At 39.1% G+C, this 24,642-nt stretch overlaps 3 protein-coding genes and 1 long non-coding RNA gene across 8 annotated transcripts; 2 read left to right on the top strand and 2 right to left on the bottom strand.

Moving 5' to 3' along the window:
• Window positions 1-471: 471 nt before the first annotated feature.
• tp53i3 (tumor protein p53 inducible protein 3) lies at window positions 472-4,483 on the bottom strand. Its single transcript, XM_040041887.1, has 7 exons — window positions 4,359-4,483; window positions 3,290-3,368; window positions 2,989-3,162; window positions 2,564-2,831; window positions 2,167-2,379; window positions 996-1,192; window positions 472-800 (listed from the first exon to the last, which is right to left on the bottom strand). Exons 2-7 carry the CDS (start codon window positions 3,341-3,343, stop codon window positions 603-605), a joined length of 1,104 nt encoding a protein of 367 aa, XP_039897821.1. The 5' UTR covers window positions 3,344-3,368; window positions 4,359-4,483; the 3' UTR covers window positions 472-602.
• Window positions 4,386-6,915, top strand: LOC120739915. The gene is made up of 3 exons (XR_005697302.1): window positions 4,386-4,500; window positions 5,766-5,832; window positions 5,904-6,915. It is a non-coding gene; the product is annotated as an uncharacterized LOC120739915 (long non-coding RNA).
• Window positions 6,821-10,208, bottom strand: cenpo (centromere protein O). Of its 2 annotated transcripts, none has more exons than XM_040041889.1 (7): window positions 10,151-10,208; window positions 9,701-9,832; window positions 9,362-9,513; window positions 8,731-8,881; window positions 8,304-8,575; window positions 7,719-7,878; window positions 6,821-7,306 (listed from the first exon to the last, which is right to left on the bottom strand). In XM_040041889.1, exons 1-7 carry the CDS (start codon window positions 10,191-10,193, stop codon window positions 7,197-7,199), a joined length of 1,020 nt encoding a protein of 339 aa, XP_039897823.1. In that variant the 5' UTR covers window positions 10,194-10,208; the 3' UTR covers window positions 6,821-7,196. The 2 variants fall into 2 exon arrangements, with proteins under 2 accessions (XP_039897823.1, XP_039897822.1); XM_040041888.1 differs by having other exon boundaries at window positions 10,097-10,200.
• On the top strand, window positions 9,785-22,871 carry slc5a6b (solute carrier family 5 member 6). Of its 4 annotated transcripts, none has more exons than XM_040041882.1 (17): window positions 9,792-9,904; window positions 10,069-10,125; window positions 11,486-11,945; window positions 12,030-12,095; window positions 13,023-13,074; window positions 13,191-13,258; window positions 13,539-13,693; window positions 14,640-14,780; window positions 15,120-15,249; window positions 15,623-15,711; window positions 18,683-18,795; window positions 18,898-18,968; window positions 19,047-19,133; window positions 19,210-19,361; window positions 19,436-19,542; window positions 19,629-19,750; window positions 21,870-22,871. In XM_040041882.1, the coding sequence occupies exons 3-17, from the start codon at window positions 11,598-11,600 to the stop codon at window positions 22,005-22,007; spliced, it is 1,839 nt and encodes a 612-aa protein (XP_039897816.1). In that variant the 5' UTR covers window positions 9,792-9,904; window positions 10,069-10,125; window positions 11,486-11,597; the 3' UTR covers window positions 22,008-22,871. The 4 variants fall into 4 exon arrangements, with proteins under 4 accessions (XP_039897818.1, XP_039897816.1, XP_039897819.1 ...); XM_040041885.1 differs by having other exon boundaries at window positions 19,436-19,546; window positions 21,870-21,953; XM_040041883.1 differs by having other exon boundaries at window positions 9,830-9,904; window positions 10,051-10,125.
• The last annotated feature ends 1,771 nt before the right edge of the window (window positions 22,872-24,642 follow it).

Consider the following 24,642-nt stretch of genomic DNA (forward strand, 5'->3'; position numbering starts at 1 on the left):
GGCAGATGAGAATAGATAGGGTGAGATGAAGGGAGATGATCTGCTGTGGTGACCCCTGAGGATTATTATCAGGGGCAAAATTTAGGAAAATCAAAACAGGTATTGTTACAGTACAAATGTCAGCTGACTCACAATCATGTAGACGTCCCAAGTCTCAATAAGCAAATGCAACAAAATTTAATCAGGCAGGCTGTGATAATAAAATGTATCTAAACTGCCAAAGATTAAAACTTAAAACATTTACTATGTTTTTCTAGTTTTGTGAGTTAGTTTTCCTTTTTTCCCAAATTAGCTTTTTAGTTAACTATTGTAAACATTGATCATGCATTGAAATGCATATTTCTGTCATTCTGCTAGTAGAAAATTGTGAGTAATACCACCACGGGAGAAAACTCACCTCAATGAATAGGGGATAAAAAAAGAACAGTAACACGGGACGTAATCGTAACAATACTAGAACAGAAAATGAAAAACAGTGATTTGGTCTATTTTATTAGTAAATTATGAATATTCCTAACAAAAGAAAAGTTTTACAATGACAGTGGGTTTCAGTATTTTGGGAAATTTCAAAGCCAGTGCGTTTCTATTACAGTATGAATTCATCACTGTGTTTGCTCAATCTGTGGAATCACATTGATGACAATCTTCCCCATGTTTCTGTTAGCTTCCATGTGCTTATGAGCCTCTGCAATGTCATCCAGGCTAAATGTGCTGTCAATCACTGGCCTCAGGGTGGCAGGCTGGTCTGAGAAATATGGCAACACCCTGCCTGTAAAAGCTTTCACCAGGTCAGCTTTGTACTGTGAAAGGAAAATGCAAAGTACATATCAGGTCCAGTTGCAAACATATATATTACAAGAGATGTCTGAAAAGTAACCCAAGCAAGTTGCCTCATTTTGGCAAACTAGACCCAGGAGAGGAAAGCGACACTGACATGAGTCAGCGCAGAGATGAAGAAACACAGCTGTTGTGTCACTTCTGTTTTCAATTCTTACCTGCAGGCTGCGAGAGCGGAGGAGACTAGTGAGCAAGTGGCCTCGCTTGGACAGCAGTTTGCCCAGCAGATCTCCCTCTACCGCCCTCCCTCCCATGGTGCCGTACAGCACCCACCTGCCATCGATGGCCAAAGAGCTCACATTTGACTCCCAGTTGCGCCCACCAATGCAATCAAGAATCACATTTGCTCCCTTGCCTGTGAAATTAGAGATTTTACAATTACAGGTGACTGCCCTTCTCCAATACAATCATGTTCTTGATTCAAAATAGCTCCAAACCAGAGATGCTAATCTTATTTTACATCATGGTCCACCACAGCCCACTTTGACTCCATGTTTAGTGTGAAAGTTTAGGAGTAAAGTAATACTGTGGTCTATACTGAATAAAGCCTTTAACCCAGTTTATTTGCATATCATATCCTCTTCTGCAGATTTGTTATTTCGGTGACCTTTTCCACCCATTGTGTTCAAATATATTCAAAATTATTTCAGTGTTTTGTGGTGTAGGTTAGTTAGGCTAAACAAGACCAATGAAGACTACATTTCTGCACTGGAGAGTGAAAATACAGGAACTATTCTATCCTTCCGCTGTTTTTAATGCTACTTTACTACATTAGTGCAGTATGAATGACCATGTGGGAGGTTTGTATCAGTAGGAAAAGTTGTAAATGTAATGAAAATATGCAGAGAACTCCAATCTTTATGCCCTCCTTTGCATTTTCCAGTGGGCCTGATTGGACTCTTTGGCAGGCCGATTCTCCCCCGGTCTTATGCTTGACCCCTGTTCTAAACAAATACACTGTGACAGATTGAATAAATTTTTTTTTAACTAAAATTACAAAACAACTCATTTTTCTTTTATCCTTGAAAATGAAATCATGTGTTTTGACTTTCTTCTTAAGTATTGACGGAGGATTTTTTTGGAGTTGGTTACCAAAGCTCTTTGATGTGCATTTATTAGAAAGCTACAGAAGAGCTATGTAGCATTAAGCTCTGATTGCTACAGTGGTTGGAAACATTTAACTCCAATATAATGCCTGTGAAACAAAGACAAAACATTTGATAGCAATCTGAAGTATGCAAAAACAATGCTATCATTAGGAATTATCAGCAGAGACACTGCACCGTCGCCTGCAGCAAAATTAAATGCATGTTGATTTCCAAAATTCACCTCCAGTGAAGTCATGCACTCCCTGTGCAAAGCTCTCCTCTTTGTAGTTGAATCCAACTACAGCGCCCAGTTTCTCAGCCAGCTTCAATTTTTCTGGGCTCCCGGCAGTGACAACCGGCACACCCCGAAACAGACGAACAAGCTGAACGGCCGCTGTTCCGACTCCGCTGCCTCCAGCGTGAACCAGCACCACCTCACCCTCTTTCACCTGAGCTGGAGCAGAGAAGACAGATGGCAAGTATAGAATTTGAACCAAATCTGACTTTGGCCTCTTGTTAATTAAAAAAAGTCAAATAGAAATAAATGTGACTCATTTAATAACTCAGTTGTCTAATCTTTATCCAAAAAACATATGAATATGAAGAAAAACAAAGAGACACAGAAATGTTTGTTATACCAACAAAATCCAGCAGTTGGAAAGCAGTGAGCCAGGCCTCTGGGATTGCAGCAGCCTGACACATTGTGAGATTAGAGGGAACGGGCATGAGAAGCTCCTCGGGCACAGAAACATATTCTGCATATCCTCCTCCACAGAGCAAAGCCATGACCCGGTCATCTGGTTTCCATTGCTTTTTCACCCCTGGACCCAGGGTGTGGATAGTACCAGCTACCTCCAGGCCTATGATGTCACTCTCACCAGCAGGAGGAGGGTACAGGCCTCGTCTCTGTGGAAAACACAAGATAATTATTTTTAGGCCTGTGTTATGCAAATTTAGATATAATTCAGAATACAGTGAGTCACAGAAGACTGAAAGCAGGCTATGAGATTTACAGGAGAGAATAGCACTGTGTTATGCTCTTTTGGCTATAATAATAATCTACCTGTAACAGGTCTGCTCTGTTGAGGGCAGCTGCATGAACTTTAATCAGGACTTCTCCTGCTTTGGGATTAGGTCTGGGAACAGACTGCAGCAGCAAATTCTCCGGTCCTCCGGGTACATCAACACACACTGCCCGCATCATCTTGGCAACACTAACGTAATGCTTGGACCACACCTTGAAAACAAAAGTAGAGTAGGCCTACATTTTTCTTTCTGACCTGCAAGTAGTGCAACAAGAAAAACTGCAGCATGTAAAACTGAAGCAACTTTATGTAGGCTTTATTTAGTGCTTAAACACTCACCGTGTGGCACGTATTTCTGAGTAAAAATCTTCCAGGTTGCAGGATTGGATGCATTAGATAACCTCTGCAGGGGCAATTGCTATTTGAGTGGAAAACAAAAGAGGAAATTAAGCTGTTAAAGCACAAGTTGTTACAGAACATAAAGTATGTCATAATTTCTAATAATAACAACAAAGCAGAATTTTATAAAATGAGTGTTATTTGTTGATATCTGCATTTCCATAGATTTGTTTAGGTGCTCCATATTTAAAACAGCAATGTGCTTCAGCTCCTGTCTGGTGTAAAACCTTAAGAGTAAACTAATGCTGTGGTTTATACTAAATAAAGCCTCCAACTTGGTTTATTTGCATATAATATCTTTTGCGGATTGATCATCTCAGTGATCTTCTCCACCCAGTGTGTCCAAATGTATTAAAAAATGCCTCAGTGTTTAGTGGTTTAGGTTATCTGGCTATGGATTGTTGCCGTTAATTGTTTTAAATAATATCCAAGCATAAACCTCTGTGAGATCAAAATTAACTGTTCGTATTTGGTAACAGCCAACTCATCTGCAGTTATTTATGCCAAAGTCAGCACCTGAAGTAGCAGAAACAGTTTGACTCTCCGGTTAACACAGTTTTACATCTCTAAACAATTACATGGGACCAAAACCGTTTAAACCGCAAAGTTTGAAAATGCTGAATACAAGCCAGGAACTCAAGGGGATGAAGACATATCAGAACTATTTAGCAGAACAAAGGGAAAAAACATGGAGAAGAGACCGTGAAAAAGCGGAAAAGAGAAACTCCTTATTGTAAACGTATGCGTTTTTCTGCTTTTACATTATACTGTAATCTCCCCTTTCCGTAATGCGCATGCGCAACATTCTCTCACGCTTTAGACGGCTGTATTTTAGATTATGTCCGAATCATTGTCTGTTTCATTAAATAATGTAAATCGACAAACCTGATTGATTACGCTGTTTGACCTGAGCGACTAAAACCAGCGAAGCAGCAGTGAAGATAAGCAGCTGAAAACGAGCGAACAGCAAATGTAAATGAAGCCAAATCACTGCAGAGAATAAACTTACCAAGCAGCGATGTCAACAGCTGATCAACTTTGGAGTAACTGTGTGACATTTTGGGAAGTTTTGTTGTGCCATCTTCAAGCCTGGTTTTCAGTTTTGGCGCAGGAGGGCCAAACTCCAGAGGGGCTGGCTTTGCTTGTTAAAGGTATATTGCAATTTTACACCATTTTTTTGTAAATATGATCAGGACACTTCGTATTATTTTCATTTATATAATAACTTAATATATGCAGTTAATATTTTATGGGGAACAGAGACAAATAAAAGTAAACTGAGAAATCTAACAAACTAGAGTCATGTTTTTGTAATATTTATTCAACTTTTTCGTTTTCTGCCTGCTGTAGCACAGCGATTTTCTCGTAAGCATAGTTTGTCTTATGTTCATGTTAATGTGGATCTAAGTTCTACAAATGTTATCTTCAATTATAAATGAGTCTACTAAAAAGCAGATTGAAAACACCCACAAGAAGATGACAAATCCCAAATCAATCAATCAAAGGAAAAAAAAAACCCTCTAAAGATTCAGTTTACTGTCAAATAAGATGCTAAAAAACTTAAAGTAATGATAAAAAAAAAAATGTTTTTGCTTAAAATGGCTGAAGGAGTTAATAGATGATCAAAATATTAGGAAAAACCAATCAATAAATATAGAAAGCTAGTGGAGATCATGACCAATATATATTTATTTTATGGCTCAACCCAGAGTACTCCTAGTGTCAGTCCCAAGCCCAGTTAAATAGTGAGGGTTTCACCGGGAAGCGAATTCAGCATTAAATCTTTGCCAAATGAAAAACTGGCAGGAGGGTTAGTGGATACATCCGGCCGAAGATAACATTGAGCTGCCAGGCAGGAGGGTCAGAGGAAGACCAGGTAAGATTCACAGATATAGTGAAGGAGGAGATGAGAAAGAAGGTTGGAGAAGGATGACACGTTTGCAGATGATCCAATGGCTAAAGTAACAACTGAAGACTTGTGTCAAAGCAAATCTTTCTCAGTCAGAATAGCGAGGATTCATGAGCTCAGTGTTTCTAAAACTACCACATCTTTAATTACCAATATTTATATAAAAGCAACAGTTTAGGATATTCGAATAACAGTCTCTGATTGTATTTATTTGCACAGCATTTACAGTAAAACAAATGGTAACTCATAATGTCATTTTCTCCCAAAATGTACATTTACAATTCATTTTTTATCATAACCCCAAATAGTGAATTATATGAAGCAGGAGGGAGAAAACTGCACAAAATTGAAGTATTTTTCACAGTCACAGTGTAACGTGCAAGAAGCCCTGCTACTGTGCTGAAACTGAATCTCTAAGGAATGCGCTGATGAACAATTACTGCACACTTGCAAATCACTAACAAAACCTCCATTAGACATGCTTTACAATAGGCTATTATATTACAGATGGTGAGACTGCCATGAGACCAAACACACCTGTACGACTGCGCTCAGAGTAGTGCACAAAAATCAGGTAATAAAACTGATATTTTTGGTTTTAATCTAAAAAACAAAAAAGCTCAGAAAATGCTTTCCTCCCCCTAGTTCTTGGACATAATGGATCACATCTACAGAAGACCTGAACTACAAAGAGTGTTAAGAGTGCTAAACCAAAAGGAGGACCGAGATCTGCAACGTAAGCTAATCATGTTGGATAAACAGCACCGTTACACCCAGAAAATGCTTCAACAGCGAAGGGACAAACTGCTAAATGAAGCAAGACGGATGGTGATGGTACAAGTCTGTGAACCAAAAGCTACAGTCAGCATCGCTATGAAAGAAATCGCCGAGTATGAAAGAAATGCAGACGCAAACTTCTCCAGGGCGATATACACATCTGCTGGACGATTGCGTTCTAGCAAATCCAGCTATGAAGGATCTAAACTCGTGGAACAGGGTCGATCCATATCAGCACCACCACCATCGACTAAATCTACAAGTTCTGTGAGACACAAAGGGAAAGTCCAGAGCAACTTGTCACTTATGCAGATGAAACAGATTGCAACGATTGACTCAATATCAGAAAAAGAGCTGGCCAGGCAACAGCAGAAAGCCCAAGAGGAAATGGAAAGGCTGAGACTGCTTCAGAGAGAGATGTTACACAAGAAGGTGATGGAATTTATAGATAAGCTGAAAGATAAAAAAGACGTGGAGGTTGTTACGAAACTTTCGTAGAGGAATTTGAAAGTTTGGGCACTTTTACTTTTACACAACTCAATATCTTAAAAACGAAACTATTTCTTATTAGTTGTTTGATGTGAAACAAACTCCTTGATTATGCTGAAACTGAATCTCTAAGGAATGTGCTGCTGAAAAATTACTGCACTTACCGACAACCGCTTGCACTAGACACGCTTTACAATGGGCTATTGTATTACATGTGCTGAGACTGCCATGGCAACAAGCATACCTGTATGACTGTACTCAGCGCAACAGTGTGCAAAATAATAAATAAAATAAAATTGATGTTTTTCCTTTCTTTATTAGAAAGAGGGACAATACATATTATTGAACATTTTAACAAATGTAACTATGCCAGATTATAGCCTAATTTCCATCTGTAGACCCTCTGGCAGGTTGATGTTACACACAAGTTAATAGCAACATCAGAGACAGTATTTACAGACCATGTATATAGAGACAGGGACAAAAAAACAGCGATCGCATCACAAATATGACTTTTATTGCCTGAATTTTAAGACTTTTTGCTTGAACATTTGGAAACTTCACTTTCTTACAATTTAATACCTTAAAAACAAAAATGAAAAATGAGTAAGTACATTACTCTTTTAGCAAAATGCAACAGCAAAACTCATTTAATACATATTAGTGAATAAATTAAGCAATGCTTCCCATTTTCTTCATGGTTATTAAAGCTTTATGCACAGGAGTCTCCATAAGTAAGGTGCAGTTTTTCTTCCACTGTGGAGAATCGGGAAGCTGTTTGTCTGCAACAAACAAAAGGAAATCAACATTAAACAACATTACCAAATTTAAGTTTTATGGGTGTCTTTAACAACAACATCACATGTTTGTAAACAGACTTTCTACATCTATTAAATGGACAAAAGTATCGGGTCGCATTACAGCAAAAGTCTGCTCAGCCACTGAAACAGTCCTGTCACTTCATGAACCGTTTGTGGCTGACCTCTTGTGGCTCCTGAACACTTCCACTTTTAATATACTTGCAGCTGATGGTTGAATATCTAGGATTTCACAAGCTTCCTTTTTGCAATTCAGTGACCGCTTGTGACAATGACCATTACTTCCACAAATGTTCGTAAAAGCATGTTGCATCATACGCCTGTGGGAATGGGACTGAGTTTGCATTTAAAACAAAAATGAATGTGAAACTCCTACCTTCACTTTCAAGATGGACTCGTGTGGGGAGACATCTGGTGTGGTCCGTGTAGTCCAGTGTGCAGAGCACAGCTGTCTTTTCTCTCGGCACAGTGAATAACAGCACCAGTAGTGAACATAAAACATTACTCTCCATCACCTCAACCGACTTATGTTTCTCCTATAAACAAAAAGCAAAACAGGGTCAATTTGATATTGTTTTAAAACAAATAGCAATGAATACAAAACGGTTTTGTGCTTTAAAGGCCATAAATAGTTTGTGCTTAACATTAATGGGTTCTTGGCTTTCAAAATTTACGAATGGAACAAAACTCCACGGTTTCTACTGCTCACCAACAAAACTACAGGTTTCATAAAAAGAACTGTGCAACTGTTTAGGGTACTTTTGATTGTTATATTCTTATTCATAATTTAATCAAAGTGTAAATTAATTCTGTAGTAGAACAAGCCCAAATGTCCAGCCAGAGATATGTTTTGAGTCCTGCAACAGATGGCTTTGCCCTCCCAGAACGCTGACATCATGGAGTCAACATCAGCTACTGAGGGATATGGTGAAATATAATTTAAAAAAGTGAAATCTGGCACCTTAACAAGCTTCAGCTGCTGCTTGCGACCAGCAAATGCGTTGAGATGTTTGCTGAGGGTGTCCAGAAACACCCTCAGGTCTGTCTGCATGTTGTTCTGCTCAGCAAGGTTGTTTAGGGGAATAAAGGGAGGGATGTTGTGGCGACTAATCTTTACAGTTGGCTTCAGATCAATCTCCAGGTTAAAGGTGTCTAAGAAGACGTCCTCATAGGCCGTTGCGATAGATACGCACGCTCCTTTACCTTTGCGAGTCTTTATGATGTCATACCCACCTGATGATATCAGCAAATAAAACAGAGCAGGAAAAAAGAGAGGATTAAAACAGGCCAATAAAGATCTGAAATATGAGACACACTGGAAAAAGTCAGTGAAAACATCTCCAGGTGACACTGAACCAGAGGAAATAATACTGCAGTTAGGCTGATACCAATGAGGTGATGAGCATGTAGAAGATCTTTCAGCTGAGTGTGTCTGGCCATGAGCCGCAAAAGTTTTGAGTTCTCCGACTCTTCCTCCATGTTCTCTTCTTCTTCATCTGCACACTGTTTGTCCATAGCCAACCTCAGTTTCTGGAGGTCCTGTAACAGGAAAGTGCAACCAGCATGTGAAAGTGATGTAACGTTTCAGACCCAGTTCAAATGTGAGCATCATATTAACATGAAATCAGTTGGTTTATCACTGCTTTCTCACACCTAAGTAAACAATCAGGATCTGAACCCCAATCAAAAATACTATTTTATGCCTGTCAAACAGTGGTTCATCTCTCGAGTTGTGTACCTTCTTTATGCTTGAATGATTTATAGATCGGTGTTAAATGGGTTAACAAAGAAATACAATATTCTTCTGAAAATGGTCACGTAAGGATGAGAACTCTACTGTAGTATATAAGTAAAACACTAACATAAACTACTATATCTTGATAAAGATTTCAATGTAATCCTACTATAAACTGTATATTTTATGAATATAAATACGGCTTATAATTTTATAAATTTATCACGTGTTTTGCGTAAATATTTGTCCGCTAAGTTAGCTTCTACCACCATGAGTCCCCAAACCTGGTGCGTCTGTATCTGTGCCTTCAGCTGCTCTCTCTGGGTCTTCAGTGCTTCAACTTTAGCCTTCAGCTCCATCACACGACTCTGCTGCTGAAGCTGAGTTTTACGACTCCTGGCTCTAACTTCCAGCAGACTCAGGTGACTCAAAACACCTGAGGATAAAGCACACATTTACTAACTTCTAAAGGACACAAACGAATGTTTTACTGTTGTATTGTTGGGCTAATAAACATTAGCTCATAGCATTAGCAGGCTAACGAACTTTGCATCACAACAATGTTCTTTATAAGCTAGCTTGCGGTGTCGCTAAGCTAGTTAAAAGCTCTCGCTCCGAGGTACCTTTCGCAGGTGCTCCCTCCATGTTTCCCGAGTCTTTTTCTTTATTTTTCTGTACGTACTTGATCCGATGTAAACATCCACTCCTCTTGCAAGTTTTTGATTTTGGCGGCTGTTGCGTCACCACACCGCCCACTTCTCCAACCCCGGAAGAAAATCAAAAACAGTTTGCGATCACATGGAGCAATGGAGCGACAGATTAGCATGGTAAGTGTGTTCAAGTCCTTTTTTCAACATAGCATAAGTTTAAACACACAAGACACACGTTTATTTGAAAATACAACCCTTGATTTTCATAAAGTCGTGATTTCATTCATGGAAATACCTTCCTCATCAAGCTTTAACTAACGCAGTGCTCTTGAACGTCTCAGTGAAAGGCATGGTGACGGTTACACTCACCCGGATACCCACAGTGCTGCCCTGTAAAGGTAACCCTGCTCAATGCTGTTGTACCTGTTCTGTCTCCGCTAGCACACTGTTTCCTCTCACACACCATGCTGTCTTGATTAGGGCCATTTCCTTCATACCCAGTCAAGTTATGCAGATAACGTTACAGACGGTCACGGGACAGTTATTTATAACTAAAATATCAAAGCTACAGCAACAGTGTCTCCAAGTCAAATTAAAGTCACTTTTAAAATCCTGCATCATGTTTTGCTATAGTACAACGAGGCTTTTGTGACCTTGTATTTTGTGCACCTCCTTTGTGGGGTTTGAGGCAAAATGATCAATTAATTGATCAGCAGAGATTTTTACAGTATATTAATACCTAATCTGGCTCCCGGCCAGATGAAAGGATTTCAACCTTCAGTCTGTTTTAATGTGGAAGGAAATCAAAACAAGATACATGAGGATGCCACCCTGGACTCTTGAGTGACACCTATTTGTAATGCAAAAAACCCCAAAATGTTTTGAAAACAATCTTCTAGGTAATTTTTCTTGATTTAGTTAAGCAGTCAATTAAAAAATACTGCAATTTATAGTACATTCCACTGAAATATTTTTATTGGCTGTATATTCTGATAGGAAAACACGTTTTAAAATGACCTTTTAACCCCTCTTCGCCACAGCTGGAAGCGCTTGTTTAAACGTTTGATGTCATTGACCTTGAAAACTCACAGTGACTGGTTCCTGCTGTAGCTCAGGAGCAAGGAACCTCCCCCTTTCTAAAACAGCTGACATTATTTTTGGATCAGCACAAGCAGGGAAAAGTTGACATAGTGAGAGGTTACGTGACTTCAGTTTGTCTGCTTTACATTGCACAGATTGGTGATATTCTCATGTAGCAGTGGTGCTTTGATGCAAGCATTAGTTTAGTGACAGCAGACTCAGTGCTGAATCTGTTTGTCTGAGCAGGAGCACAAATGTCTAAGAAAAGCACAAGCTGTGTGCAGATGTGTTTCTTCTCCCACTTTTGCAAAGTTGTTGTTGTTGTTTTTTAAATTTTATAAGCAGAAAAGGGCTGAATAGAATAATATTACATAATATAAATAATAACTCTGGATATCTGAGCAGATCACCTCACATGCAAATGATAAATAGACAGGTTCTTAAATAGCGCTTTTCTAATCTAACTGAGCACTCAGAGTGCTTTATAAAACACTCACCCATTCACACCCTTTCATACAAGCACTTTTTAATGCTTAAATGCTTTCTGTCTGACATTTATACTCGAATGGATGCATCAGAGAGCAACTTGAGTTTAGTATCTTGCCCAGGATTCAAAGCACCAACCTTCAACAGCCAGCCCACATGCATATTTATTCAGCTTTTTTTGTTTCCTTCAAGGTTTTTGGACTGTTATGACTGATGGGTGTGAACAAGGACGTTTCCTATTTTTCTGACCGTGTGTGTGAAGAAGCACACAATCTTCTCAAACTGCAGCCAGGAGACAATCAAGATGGACCCGTCCGACCAGAAGTTCTTCACGGTTATAGACTATGTGATATTTGCCGTCTTACTCGCTGCCTCTATGGGCATCGGGCTGTACTACGCTCTGTCTGGTGGGCGTCAGCGCACGACTCAAGAGTTCTTAATGGCAGACAGAAGCATGGGCTGCCTCCCCGTTTCCCTCTCACTCATTGCCTCGTTCCAGTCGGCCGTGGCTATCATTGGCGTACCAGCAGAGATCTACACGCACGGCACTCAGTACTGGTTCATCGGCTGCGCCTACATCCTGGGCCTCTTCATTCCAGCTCACATTTTCATTCCAGTGTTTTACAGACTGCGCGTCTCAAGCGCTTACCAGGTTTGCCGAAGCATTTTCATTTTTCACCAGTACTCATTTAAAGCGAGCTTATCTTTAGATTTCTTATGCTGCTTTGTTTCACAGTATCTTGAGCTGCGCTTCAGCAAAGCAGTACGCATATGTGGAACTTTGACCTTCATCTTTCAAATGGTGAGTGCAGCACTGCAGTGCGATAACACAGGATGTGCTGATGCAAGGTTTTTTCCCAATATTTGATATTCAAATACCACAGCTACAAATATAACATAACTGCTGTCTTTCTCACAGGAGTAAAATATAAATAACCTCCCTTGTGTAACCTATTAAGAATTTTTTTTAAATGTAACATAACATTTTATAATAATCGGATTCTGTAGGGATGGTGCCAAAAAATAAGTTTAGGTATTACAGTTATTTTTTTATTTTTTTATTTACAACTGGTAAAAAGCAAGACAGAATAAGTGTAAATGACAGGGTTAGAGAAGGTGGACAAGTTTAATGGAGCTGGAGATGGTAGAGTTGAAGATGTTAATATTTTCACTGAGAGGGGCCAAAATTGGCAAGATTAGAAATAACTACATCAGAGGGACAGGTTAGATTGAGCAGTTTGGAGACAAAGTTAAGATAAGGCTGAGATGGTTTGGACGTGTGCAGAGAAGCGATATATGCTGGACAAAAGATGTTGATGGTGGAGCTGCCAGGCAGGAAGAAAGGAGGAAGACCACAGAAAAGATTATGGATGTACTGAAGGAGGACATACACAGGGTTGGTGTGACAGAGGAGGATGTTAGAGATAGTGTGAGATGGAGGCAGATGATCCACTGTGGCGACCTTTAAAGGGAGCAGGCAGGAGAAGAAGGAGAAGAGGAAGACTGATAACCAGCAGCTATGTCATGTTGTACCAGCTCTAGTTTTATTTTAAGCAGATCTAATAAAGCGGTGTAAATATTCTTTTTTTTTACTCTCAGCTATAAGGATAATAAACTTAATGTCACTTTGCACATTTAGTGGACCGCTTTAGTGCATTCAATAATACAAAGGCCTTAAAGTTCAAAGGTTTTTCTATGAAGCTGACATTTTCTTTTTGCCCGACTGCAGGTTATCTATATGGGAGTTTGTGTGTATACTCCTGCCTTTGCACTAAATGCAGGTAAAAAGAGGTCATTTATCTTTATTTATTTATTTATTTATTTTTTACTTTCTCATTGAACTTAACTAAATAATTCTTGTAGTTCAGTGGGTTGCTCTCTGTCTCTGTTTTTGCAGTCACTGGGTTTGAACTATGGGGAACAGTGCTGGCCACTGGACTAGTGTGCACGTTGTACACAACACTGGTGAGTTACATCACAGGCTCAGTTTGAATCAGCCATCTACAAGGGCTTTGAATAACTTGAGAGTGATTTCATTGAGCTTAACCTGATAGGAATGACTTGCTCTTCTGTCAACACTGCCTTTGCTACTCTATAAAAATAACTTGCTGACAGAACTGACAAAAAACCTGCAAAAAATACCCATAAATATTTTTTAGTTGGGTCTTTATTTTTGAGTAGCAGTTGAATACTTCTTGATTCACACATGTAGCCTTTTAATGCTTTCGGTGCCTTTTTGTCTCAGGGTGGTTTGAAGGCCGTCATCTGGACAGACGTCTTTCAGACTGTTGTGATGTTTGCAGGGCAGCTGGCTGTCATTGTGGTGGGAGTGCAGAAGACTGGAGGAGTGGCTGATGTTTGGAGGAAAGTCTGGGAGGGAAACCGCATCTCTGGTCTCGAGTGCGTTTGAAGTTTGCTTAATGGAAACGACTCTTTATAGAGTTTTCATATGAATATGTAAAATATGCAGGCAAGGGGCATGATATTTGATACTGAAAGCTTTCTGGGGTGTACAACACTGAGCACACATTAGCTGCATGCAGATGAAGATGGGGGAAAAATAAAATACACAGCATATATATCCAGATGATAGTCAAATACATCGCACGCTCCAATAAAGCTGTCGTTATTTTTCGTACCAGCAACCACACGAAACTTCCTTCTTTCTAACAGTCTTTCAAACAGCTGCAGAATTAAAGCACTCTGAAATCTAATGCTTTGTTTTGTTGTAGCTCGTACATTTAAAAACCACAGTGCGGTTTTTCTGGTGAGAAATTAGGTTTGCATTTGGTTATTAAAATTTATCTGCATTCTAAACAATGACTGGCAGATGGAAACCAATATCACCTGGCTCCATGGGAGCTGTAAAAATGTGTCTGTTGGCACCTGAGGCTACTTCAGCAAAGTAGCGGTTGGATTTACATGGATGCGGAAAATCTGAAAAAATGTTTGCAGACTGTCTTACAAACGAAAAACAATCCTTCACCTATCCTACAAGTTAAATGCAGGTTATAGTACTGCAGGTGGCATTAAAACCTCCACTTATTTAGTAGAGGGAGGAAAAAAATAAATCAAATCTAGCTTGAATGTGTTTCTCTTCAATATTTAGTACTTGCAAATCTTTGTTTCTGCAGTTTTAAGAAAGGTTTTGTCAGCTATTGCTTTTTTTTATTAAATTAACCCAGGACTGTATTCTTCAACTAGTATATTTGGAATCATTACCTGCTGTTGCAAGTTTACTCTACATGGAGGCTTGTTGGAAAGAGCTCCGGTCCATGCATTTGATTTCATAAGATATAGTCTTTAAACCGCATCTCTCTCTCTCTCTCTCTCGCCTGTGATACAGTCTAAACCCAGATCCGACAGAGAGACACACCTTCTGGACTCTTGGGGTCGGTGGGGTCTTCCTCATGCTGTCCCTGTATGGTGTGAACCAGGCTCAGGTCCAAAGATACCTCAGCTCACGCACAGAGAAAGAGGCTGTCAGGTAAGCAGTGGCTTTGATAATAAAGCAAAGATTCTTGTGGATTCATACTGATAATATGTTCTACAGTTATTCATGACACAACAGAGATGGAAGGAGACAGTAGAAGAGCCTCTCAATATTTTATTTCAAGCTAGCTTGTATGTATTCATGTGCTTTATTAAATCCCGTGGCTGTTAGATTAGCTATATGTGTTAGCCACTCTGCTCTGCAAGTTTAAAGGAGGGTGCTCCAAAAAAACATGAAAAAAAACATCTGCAAAAAGGATGAGTGAAATAAAAAGAAAATGACAAGAAGCTGACTTCAAAGTTAGCACCTTATTATGTTCCCAACCTCCTGCAGGTCTTGCTACATGGTTTTTCCCTCCCTGCAGCTGGCTCTGGCTCTAAGTTGTGTGATGGGGCTGGTCATGTTTGCACGTTACTGTGGAGAGGACCACTCTGACAAGCTGGCCAGTTCTTCACGGGATGCAGTGAGTTGCACTGTGTTGTGTAATGTTTTTAGTGTTCCCATCCATCCATCCATCCATCAATCCATCCAGGATGAATATTGCATAACTGTCATACTCTTCTCTGGAGTAAACAAAATCTGAAGTGAAATATGAAGGATAATCAAAAATATTCGTGCCGAATTAAACAAAGTACCCCTGAGAGCACAAAAAAACCCCAGCATTGGTATTTGCATATTTTATAGTGATACCTTTCATTACATTCGACTCATGTCTCTCTAGTGTGTTTTGGACATCAGAGATGATACAATATGTGTTTTGTTCCTGGCAAATTATACATTTATGCAAATCGAACTGAAGGTACCAGGAAGATATGTTTATAGTTTGTTTCCCACAGATGGTGATATATTTTGTGATGGATATGCTGCACGGTCTGCCTGGGCTGCCTGGACTCTTCATTGCTTGTTTATTCAGTGCAGCCCTCAGGTACGGGACTTTCCACAGTTTCTGCAGAGACAGAATAATTTTTACTACCAATCCTCTTTCCACAGTATTTCATCCCTCAGCTTTAGGCTTGTCATGATACCTGCATTATCTACTCATCGTCACGTATGGACACATTTTCAATAATTGTCCATGACCCCAACATTGCATGATGTTTACATGCATCTTTGTTAAAATAGGAAACATTTTAACTCACATTTCCAAAAGGAAAGCAGGTTTTTCACTCTCATTAAAAGTGAAGAGACAAAAAAATAAAAATTTTTTTTTTTTCTTTTTTGCTGTAATTTGTGGCTGTGCTGATCTTTGTGATGCAGTTTCACTGTCAGTGGGGCACAGGTACTGCTCCTACACACACACAGAGTGAACCTGGGGGGTGTACTACGAACCAAGATTAATGGATTAGTGTGCTATGCTGAGTCTAAAGTCATACATTCCAGTGTGAATAACCTGCTGCACTTGTAGGCTATTTGTCATGAAGAATACCATAAAGGTGGCTCTCTTTTCAGGTTAGATCACCATAGCAACTTCTGCTGAACAGCTAACCTGGGCTGGAACAGGTTATGTTCACAATTGGAAGTGACTCATTTTCACTATTTCTATTATTTACAGAATCTTTACAGTGGGGCAAAAAAGTATTTAGTCAGCCACCGATTGTGCAAGTTCCCCCACTTAAAATGATGACAGAGGTCAGTAATTTGCACCAGAGGTACACTTCAACTGTGAGAGACAGAATGTGAAAAAAAAATCCATGAATTCACATGGTAGGATTTTTAAAGAATTTATTCGTAAATTAGGGTGGAAAATAAGTATTTGGTCACCTCAAACAAGGAAAATCTCTGGCTCTCACAGACCTGTAACGTCTTCTGTAAGAAGCTTTTCTGTCCCCCACTCGTTACCTGTATGAATGGCACCTGTTTGAACTCATCATCTGTATAAAAGACACCTGTCCACAGCCTCAAACAGTCAGACTCCAAACTCCGCCATGGCCAAGACCAAAGAGCTTTCGAAGGACACCAGGAAAAGTATTGTAGACCTGCACCAGACTGGGAAGAGTGAATCTACAATAGGCAAGCAGCTTGGTGTGAAAAAATCAACTGTGGGAGCAATCATCAGAAAATGGAAGACATACAAGACCACTGATAATCTCCCTCGATCTGGGGCTCCACGCAAGATCTCATCCCGTGGGGTCAAAATGATCATGAGAACGGTGAGCAAAGATCGCAGAACCACACGGGGGGACCTGGTGAATGACCTGCAGAGAGCTGGGACCAAAGTAACAAAGGTCACCATCAGTAACACACTACAACGGCAGGGAATCAAATCCCGCAGTGCCAGACGTGTTCCGCTGCTGAAGCCAGTGCATGTCCAGGCCCGTCTGAAGTTTGCCAGAGAGCACATGGATGATACAGCAGAGGATTGGGAGAATGTCATGTGGTCAGATGAAACCAAAGTAGAACTTTTTGGTATAAACTCAACTCGTGTTTGGAGGAAGAAGAATACTGAGTTGCATCCCAAGAACACCATACCTACTGTGAAGCATGGGGGTGGAAACATCATGCTATGGGGCTGTTTTTCTGCCAAGGGGACAGGACGACTGATCCGTGTTAAGGACAGAATGAATGGGGCCATGTATCGTGAGATTTTGAGCCAAAACCTCCTTCCATCAGTGAGAACTTTGAAGATGAAACGAGGCTGGGTCTTCCAACATGACAATGATCCAAAACACACCGCCCGGGCAACAAAGGAGTGGCTCCGTAAGAAGCATTTGAAAGTCCTGGAGTGGCCTAGCCAGTCTCCAGACCTCAACCCCATAGAAAATCTGTGGCGGGAGTTGAAAGTCCGTGTTGCTCGGCGACAGCCCCAAAACATCACTGCTCTCGAGAAGATCTGCATGGAGGAATGGGCCAAAATACCAGCTACTGTGTGTGCAAACCTGGTAAAGACCTATAGTAAACGTTTGACCTCTGTTATTGCCAACAAAGGTCATGTTACAAAGTATTGAGTTGTATTTTTGTTATTGACCAAATACTTATTTTCCACCCTGATTTACGAATAAATTCTTTACAAATCCTACCATGTGGATTCATGGATTTTTTTTTTTTCACATTCTGTCTCTCACAGTTGAAGTGTACCTCTGGTGCAAATTACTGACCTCTGTCATCATTTTAGGTGGGGGAACTTGCACAATCGGTGGCTGACTAAATACTTTTTTGCCCCACTGTAAGTGTTGTATAGATTCACTGCTTAAGGAACCAGTTTTACCTGTAGAGATGTAGCTTAGTAACGCCACCAGTTTAAGCCCAGCTATAAAGTTACAGCAGCACAAACCGTTGCTATAATTTTACAGCTGCTAGTCTCGTTGCCGCTGGAATTTACATTTATGAAGTTGGTGATACAGAAAATATGTAAATGTTTGTGTTTCATTTGTAGGTCATTTTATCTACAGATGTGACTTTTAGTGACTTTTACTTTGATCTTGTGACAAACTCTCCTGGTGTCCATTTTACTGACTCAGAACTGAACACACTGCATAATTTTGATCTTTTAAATGCAAGTTTGAAAGTTTCAGAGCTCTAACGCGCAGATGTCACATATTTGTGTCTATCTCTGATAGGAATTGTAGGTTTTCTCAAGCGAGTAAACATAAAGAGAACCTGACGGTTTATGTGGTGCTTGCTTTATAGCTCTGTTGTGGAGTTGAAACACTGTTCCATTCTCTTTATCTCTTGAAGATAATTAATAAGAGCATTTCCTCAAATTTGTTATCAAAGTTCACCTGGACTCAAAGATAAGACTTGGTACAGACCTATAATACAAGGTGGTAACTGCGGTTGTTTATCTTTTACATCAACTCTTATTGCTGTAATGATTTGGTAACTAGAATCCAAGAGGTGAAACATGCCTTTAATTTGCATTTTAAAGTTACACGCCCTTTTTCCCTTTTCTTGTTTAGCACCATATCGTCGGCCTTCAACTCATTAGCTACTGTAACAATGGAAGACCTCATCAAACCGCAATATCCTGCCATGACAGAGGCGAGAGCAACCCTGCTGTCCAAAGTTTTAGGTCTGCTCTCTGAAGCTTTAAATGTTGCAATTTGTGAATTAAAGCAGTGAATTGAAAATGATGCTTTGACCCTAAAGTTTATACTTGTGTCTCCTTAATAAGCTATGTCCTATGGACTGCTCTGCCTGGCCATGGCATATCTCACTCACCTCATGGGTGATTCGGTTTTACAGGTAAGCTCGCACCGGTTATAACTTTATAATCAACATACTTCTATGTTTGGACCGATTGTTTATCATATTTAACGTTAGGTGGCTTTGAAAATCTTCGGCATGGTTGGTGGTCCTATTCTTGGTCTGTTTTGTCTCGGGATGTTCTTCCCGTGGGCCAACTCCATCGTAAGTTGACTTCTAACGTAAATTCACAATAATGCTGTTTATTTATTTATTAACTTATTTTGGTAATTGTTTCCAGGGAGCTCTGGTAGGTCTGTGTGCAGGACTGGTTGTGGCTTTCTGGCTCGGCATTGGAAGCATCCTCACTCGTAGCACAAGACCACTACCACTCGAATGCGGCGCCAATGCGACTATTGCTATTCAGACAGCGTTCAACAATACCACTCTGAGGTACGGATCACTCCGGCTGCACACTGTGACCTCTCCTCATTGATCATCTCCTTAAGCATCTCTTTGTTCTTCAGCCAACCCTCTGGACTCAAGAGATTTTACTCCCTGTCCTACATGTGGTACAGTGGCTTTAACTGCACTACGGTCATTTTAATAGGCCTGATTATCAGCTTTCTCACAGGTAGGTGAGTTCTTGTGCATATCTTTATTGTCCATAACTTTTCTTTATAAAATTTTTTATTAGAAATTCTTAATTATGTTTCTTAGGCCCAACAAAGGAAGAAGATGTGAAGCCAGGAACACTCTATCCCCTGTTAGGAAAACTTTTTTGTTTTCTACCTGAACACCTGAAGAAGAAGCTCTGCTGTGTGACTCCACTGGGACAAACGGTGAGTGAAAGGATCGATTTAATAGCAAAGAACCTTGCAACGTTTATATATGATGTATTTGCAGTAGAATAATAGTAAAGCATTAAGTAAAGATGGTGGTACAACTGTGTAACCCCGGTGACACAGAGATGATGTTTTGAAATGTTTACTAGAATTTGGAAGAGTGGGACTTTTTTGAAGAGCCTCTTTTCAGGATCATGATTTGTAGGCGGCTAAAGTGGGATTTGGCAGGTGGGGAACAATAAGCTTGGGCGTAGTGGTGCAGCATGGGAAACTAAATTACTTTAAATAAGTCAGAATAATTTGTTTTGCTCTTTCTGCCCTTTTTAGCCAACCGAATTCTGCATGATATTAGTAACTGTTACACAAGCTTTATAACTAATTTCCAACACCTAGACCTTTCCAATAAGAAAGGTACAATTCAGTGAATCTAATCAGCATCGTCACTTTGAATATACATTCGTGTCAGCTACCTAGATGTAAACAGTCCAGCACTGTAAACTTTAACACATTACTCCAAACTAACCAGTTTAGCCTGTCCTAAATTTCCTGATATTTTCATCCAGTCTTTGTATAACACAGAATTAGTGTACTTCAGTTCATTGTGCAAGAAATTGTAATTCAGCAACACATCATTTATTTATAAATATCTGACTCAAAATTTTTTAAAGTTAATTACAACATTATATATACACTTTAAAATTCCAAGCATGTAAATTTCACTTTCTAAGCAGTGCTCGCCTTTGAAAATAATCATCCTTCCTTTCTTGTCCTGTCTTTCTTGCATCTTTTTCCATCTCTGATAGTGCCACATATTAACATTTTATTCTAACCCTGTAAAATACAGAAAGTGTCCATATACAAACTGCACAGAAGCAGTTTGTTTGTAGTGTAGTGCGACCACAACTTCACATCTGCATCATGAACCCATTGCAGAGTTGAAAGCGAAAAAGGATGAGTTTGCAGTGCTTGCAGGCCATGGATGTAATTATTTTCTTATTATTGAGCAAATATCTATATGCCGTCACTAGAAGCAATGCCAGGCTGCAGTACATGAAAAATTAATTCATCCAGTAGTGATATGTATGAACCTGCGGATTAGATTTATTTATTAACTGACTGCTAATCGCCTGGATTAACACTGCAAATTGCAGATTGTTCAGTCGTGCAGTCATTTAAAGCAAATTTTTATTGAGCTGACCTGACAGGTTGATGAAGGCTATTGCAAAATGTAGGTGCTACAACCTGAAAAGCCTCTGGTTTTAAAGTAAGAATTGGAACAGTTAGACTAATCAGATAATCAGAGAGACTCTAATGAAGAATATTTCAGTCTTGTGTAAGGAATCCTCATATCCGTCAGGGCTATGTAAGAAACTCATAGTTCTTTTTAGACTAAAACTGAAAGAGGTGCATTCACCTATTTGGGAGGACTTAAAAGGATTCAGGACTGGGTGACTTCCTTCATCTTTATTATAAGTCAGTCATTCTAACAGTTTATGGAAATGTGTAGCACAAAATTTGGTGGGGGGGCACTGGTCCATCTGGTTTTAAAATGTTTTCAATGTGTCAGATTCTGTCATGTCATGTCAGTGTTAGTGTAGCATACCTAATACAAATGTGTATGCTCTTCCTGATGCAGCTGTCTCAGGGTCTTATCTGTTAATGTGGTTGCACCACCACTTCAATAAAGTCTGAAATATTTCAAGAATTTGAAAATGTTTTAAATGCATTCTATGGCTCCTTGTAAAATCCTGTCCATCTCCACTGTTAATCTAGTTTTTTAATCTTTCAGCATCTGTAAAATGAATTCCTAGCAGTGCTAGCAGTACGTGAAACATCCCTGGTTTGATCCTTCTTTGGGGCTGTATCAGAAAGGATCTCTGGCATACAATACCAAATTGAACATGTAAAGCTACCTTCTGTGGAGACCCCTTGTGAATAAGAGAGTGTCTACCAGTAGCATTTAGCATAATGTCAGCATGCTAACTAACATGGTTTTTATAATCAAAATGATCACTGTTAAATATTTGCTGCTTTTTCACAGGTATGAATATTTGATAAAATCAGTTTCCTTATGTGTGTTTTTATCTTTTTAAATTAAAAAAATATATACATATAGCTTGCAGCACCGCAGAGGCAACCTTCACAACACAAAGAAGGTAATGGACTGGCATTCCCACAAGAAGATAGATCATCACTGGAAGAGAGGGAAAATTTTCTTCCCGAGACTTTCGTAGAGTATGAAACCGCAGTGTGACGTCGACGTCTGTCACAAGAGGCTCTATTCAGCTCCCTCTAAAAATTTACATGTAGAAGTTGTGAATATCGTCCACATTAGATTGATGCCTGCAGCATTCAAAGCTACAACTTTTTCAACATTTAACATCAGAATTTTTTGTTTGTTTGTTTTTCTATTTATGTCAAAAGACTCAGCTGAATCTGTCAGTGTCTGAGTCAGTTATGTCTTACTTACATACACTACTTGTCAGCTTTATGTGAATGCAGCTGACAAATTGACCTTGTACTAGGCCCTGAGGCAGCTCCTCGGTTAAACATCCGTTTTAGCTTTTCTTCCATTAAGCAGGTTTATTCGGATTGAGGGCCCCTCGCAAACAGCAGAGCCAAAGCTGAGTCCCTGAGATGATTCTCTTAGGAATATCCACTCTCACCTTGACATAAATGAGCAAAGACTATAGAGGCAACTTTCACACCTAAACTTTGCACATATGCCAACCTCATTATATTTTGGCCATGTTAAATTTGAGCATCTCCTATTGAAACGGTATTAAAAAAAAAACTGCAGCAAGTAGGGTGAAGAATAACAGACTCGCTTCAGATTGTTAGCTGCTTTCTGGAAGGTTTTTCCTGAGTACATGTTAAAAAGCTGAACTATGCTGATATATGTCAAAATTGATACGTTGGGAGCTTGACATAAGAGGAAAAGAAGTAAATATATTTCATGGTGATATTTTCTTTGTACTTGATGACTGTTTAGCATTACTGTGGCTGTTTTAAAAATGGTCCTGTGAAAAGATACAGCCTTGTCTGTTAAGAATGTTTGATTATTACTTGACCGAAAAAGTACAAAATTTTCTAAAGAGAATTAAAGATTTTATAGTTACGTTGTTGTCTTTTGTGTTGTTTTCATTCGTTTTTGTAGTTTTATGTCTTGACTTTTTTTATTCATTTTTTTGTCTGTAGTTTTGAATAGATTTGTTTCTGTAAGTTTTAAGAAAATGTTTAAAGTTTAGTTTTTTATATTATTGAAATTGTTTATTTGATTTTTATCCTCTAATACTGGGGTAATTTCACATCTTTAAGAAGTTTAGAGTAAATATTAAAGTAAACACAACACTTTTTGAATGCGCTATTTTTTTTTTTTTAAAACTTATAGTCTCCCTTCATGCACATGTTTTCGGTTGCGGCTGGTTAGATTTAGACTTCTCTACAACATTCAAACTAAAAGAAATGTTTTGCATGTTCACATCAAGTTTGGGAGAAAGCAGATTTTATTCTGGATGTCCTTTTTTTCTTTTTTTTTTTAAAAGATAAACAAGGAAGTTTCACTTCCTATTTTGCCAATACTGTCTTTTTTCTTTTAACCAACTGATAAGTCATCGGTTTAAATAATATCCAGATTGTTAAGATGATGAATGAAAATATTATTTTAGAAATATATTATTACACTACTACTACAGTGTTATCATCAGAATAGAAACGACTGAAAGCTAAAAGTAATTTTTTTTTTCATTCATTCTGTTTAATAAGTAATTTTCATCAAACATGAGTTATTTGTATGTAACACATCCATCCACTTTTCAGGGTCGTGGGGAGCACTGTAGCCTATCCCAGCTGTATTAGGGGGAGAGGCAGGGTACACCCTGGACAGGTCGCCAATCTGTCGCAGGGCTAACACATAGACAGAGACAACCAATCGCACTCACATTCACTCCCGTATTCACACCTATGGGCAATTTAGTGTTTCCAATTAAACTAACCCCACCTGCATGTCTTTGGGAGGAAGCCGAAGTACAGCGGAGAACCCACTCAAACACCACACAGAAAGACCCCGGCCTGATGGTGGAATTGAACTCAGTTGAACTCCTCTATATTAAATCACCTGTGAAAATATAATTGAATGCGATGTCAAGTCACTGCATATGTTTAATCTAAAAATCAAATTTGAGGCTAATTATTTAAAAACGAATAATAAGAGTTAGATACCATAACTCTCCAAATAGATTTCCTGTAACATGTGTTTAGCTGTGAACTCTTTATCAGTTCACCCTGCCTAGAAAGAGTTGTCAGTTGCTCCTAAATCTCATTTGACTAAACATTTGTATTCGTAATATACTTAGAGCAAATGAGTTCTTTATTTTAAGGTCAGACCACTAATGATTATCCAAAAGGGACCCATAAAAGTTCTGCATTACAGAGCTTCTCTATACGCTCGGTCCTCAACACATGGTTTGTATTGTATTATAAGGTCTGTTAGCACATAAAGGTTATGTAAAAACTGTAAAGGATAAATATAGATACTTGGTATAGGGGTGATTTGCCATTGCAGTCATGTGAAAAGAGTTTGCTTTAAGATATATGCAGTACTCACTGGTCTTCAAAGATAAGGTGGTGTACAACAAATTCAGAAGGAAAATTAACAATTCAATCAATTATTCAACACACAATACATGCAATAATACGTTAAGAAGGGATTGGACCGTTAATTTACTAAAACATACTTAAGATCATCAGTTTACGCTCAAAGATGTTTTTACTTTGAGAGTTGAGATTTGTGTCAAATAAGGACATATCACTGGTAAACAGGAGATGGCAACCAACCTGATATTGACATATAAAGACCTGTGGAGGAGTTCAAAGTTCAAACAAAAAGA

Source organism: Simochromis diagramma, unplaced genomic scaffold (genome assembly GCF_900408965.1).
Source record: "Simochromis diagramma unplaced genomic scaffold, fSimDia1.1 OVJJ01000304.1, whole genome shotgun sequence".
Lineage (NCBI taxonomy): Eukaryota > Metazoa > Chordata > Actinopteri > Cichliformes > Cichlidae > Simochromis > Simochromis diagramma.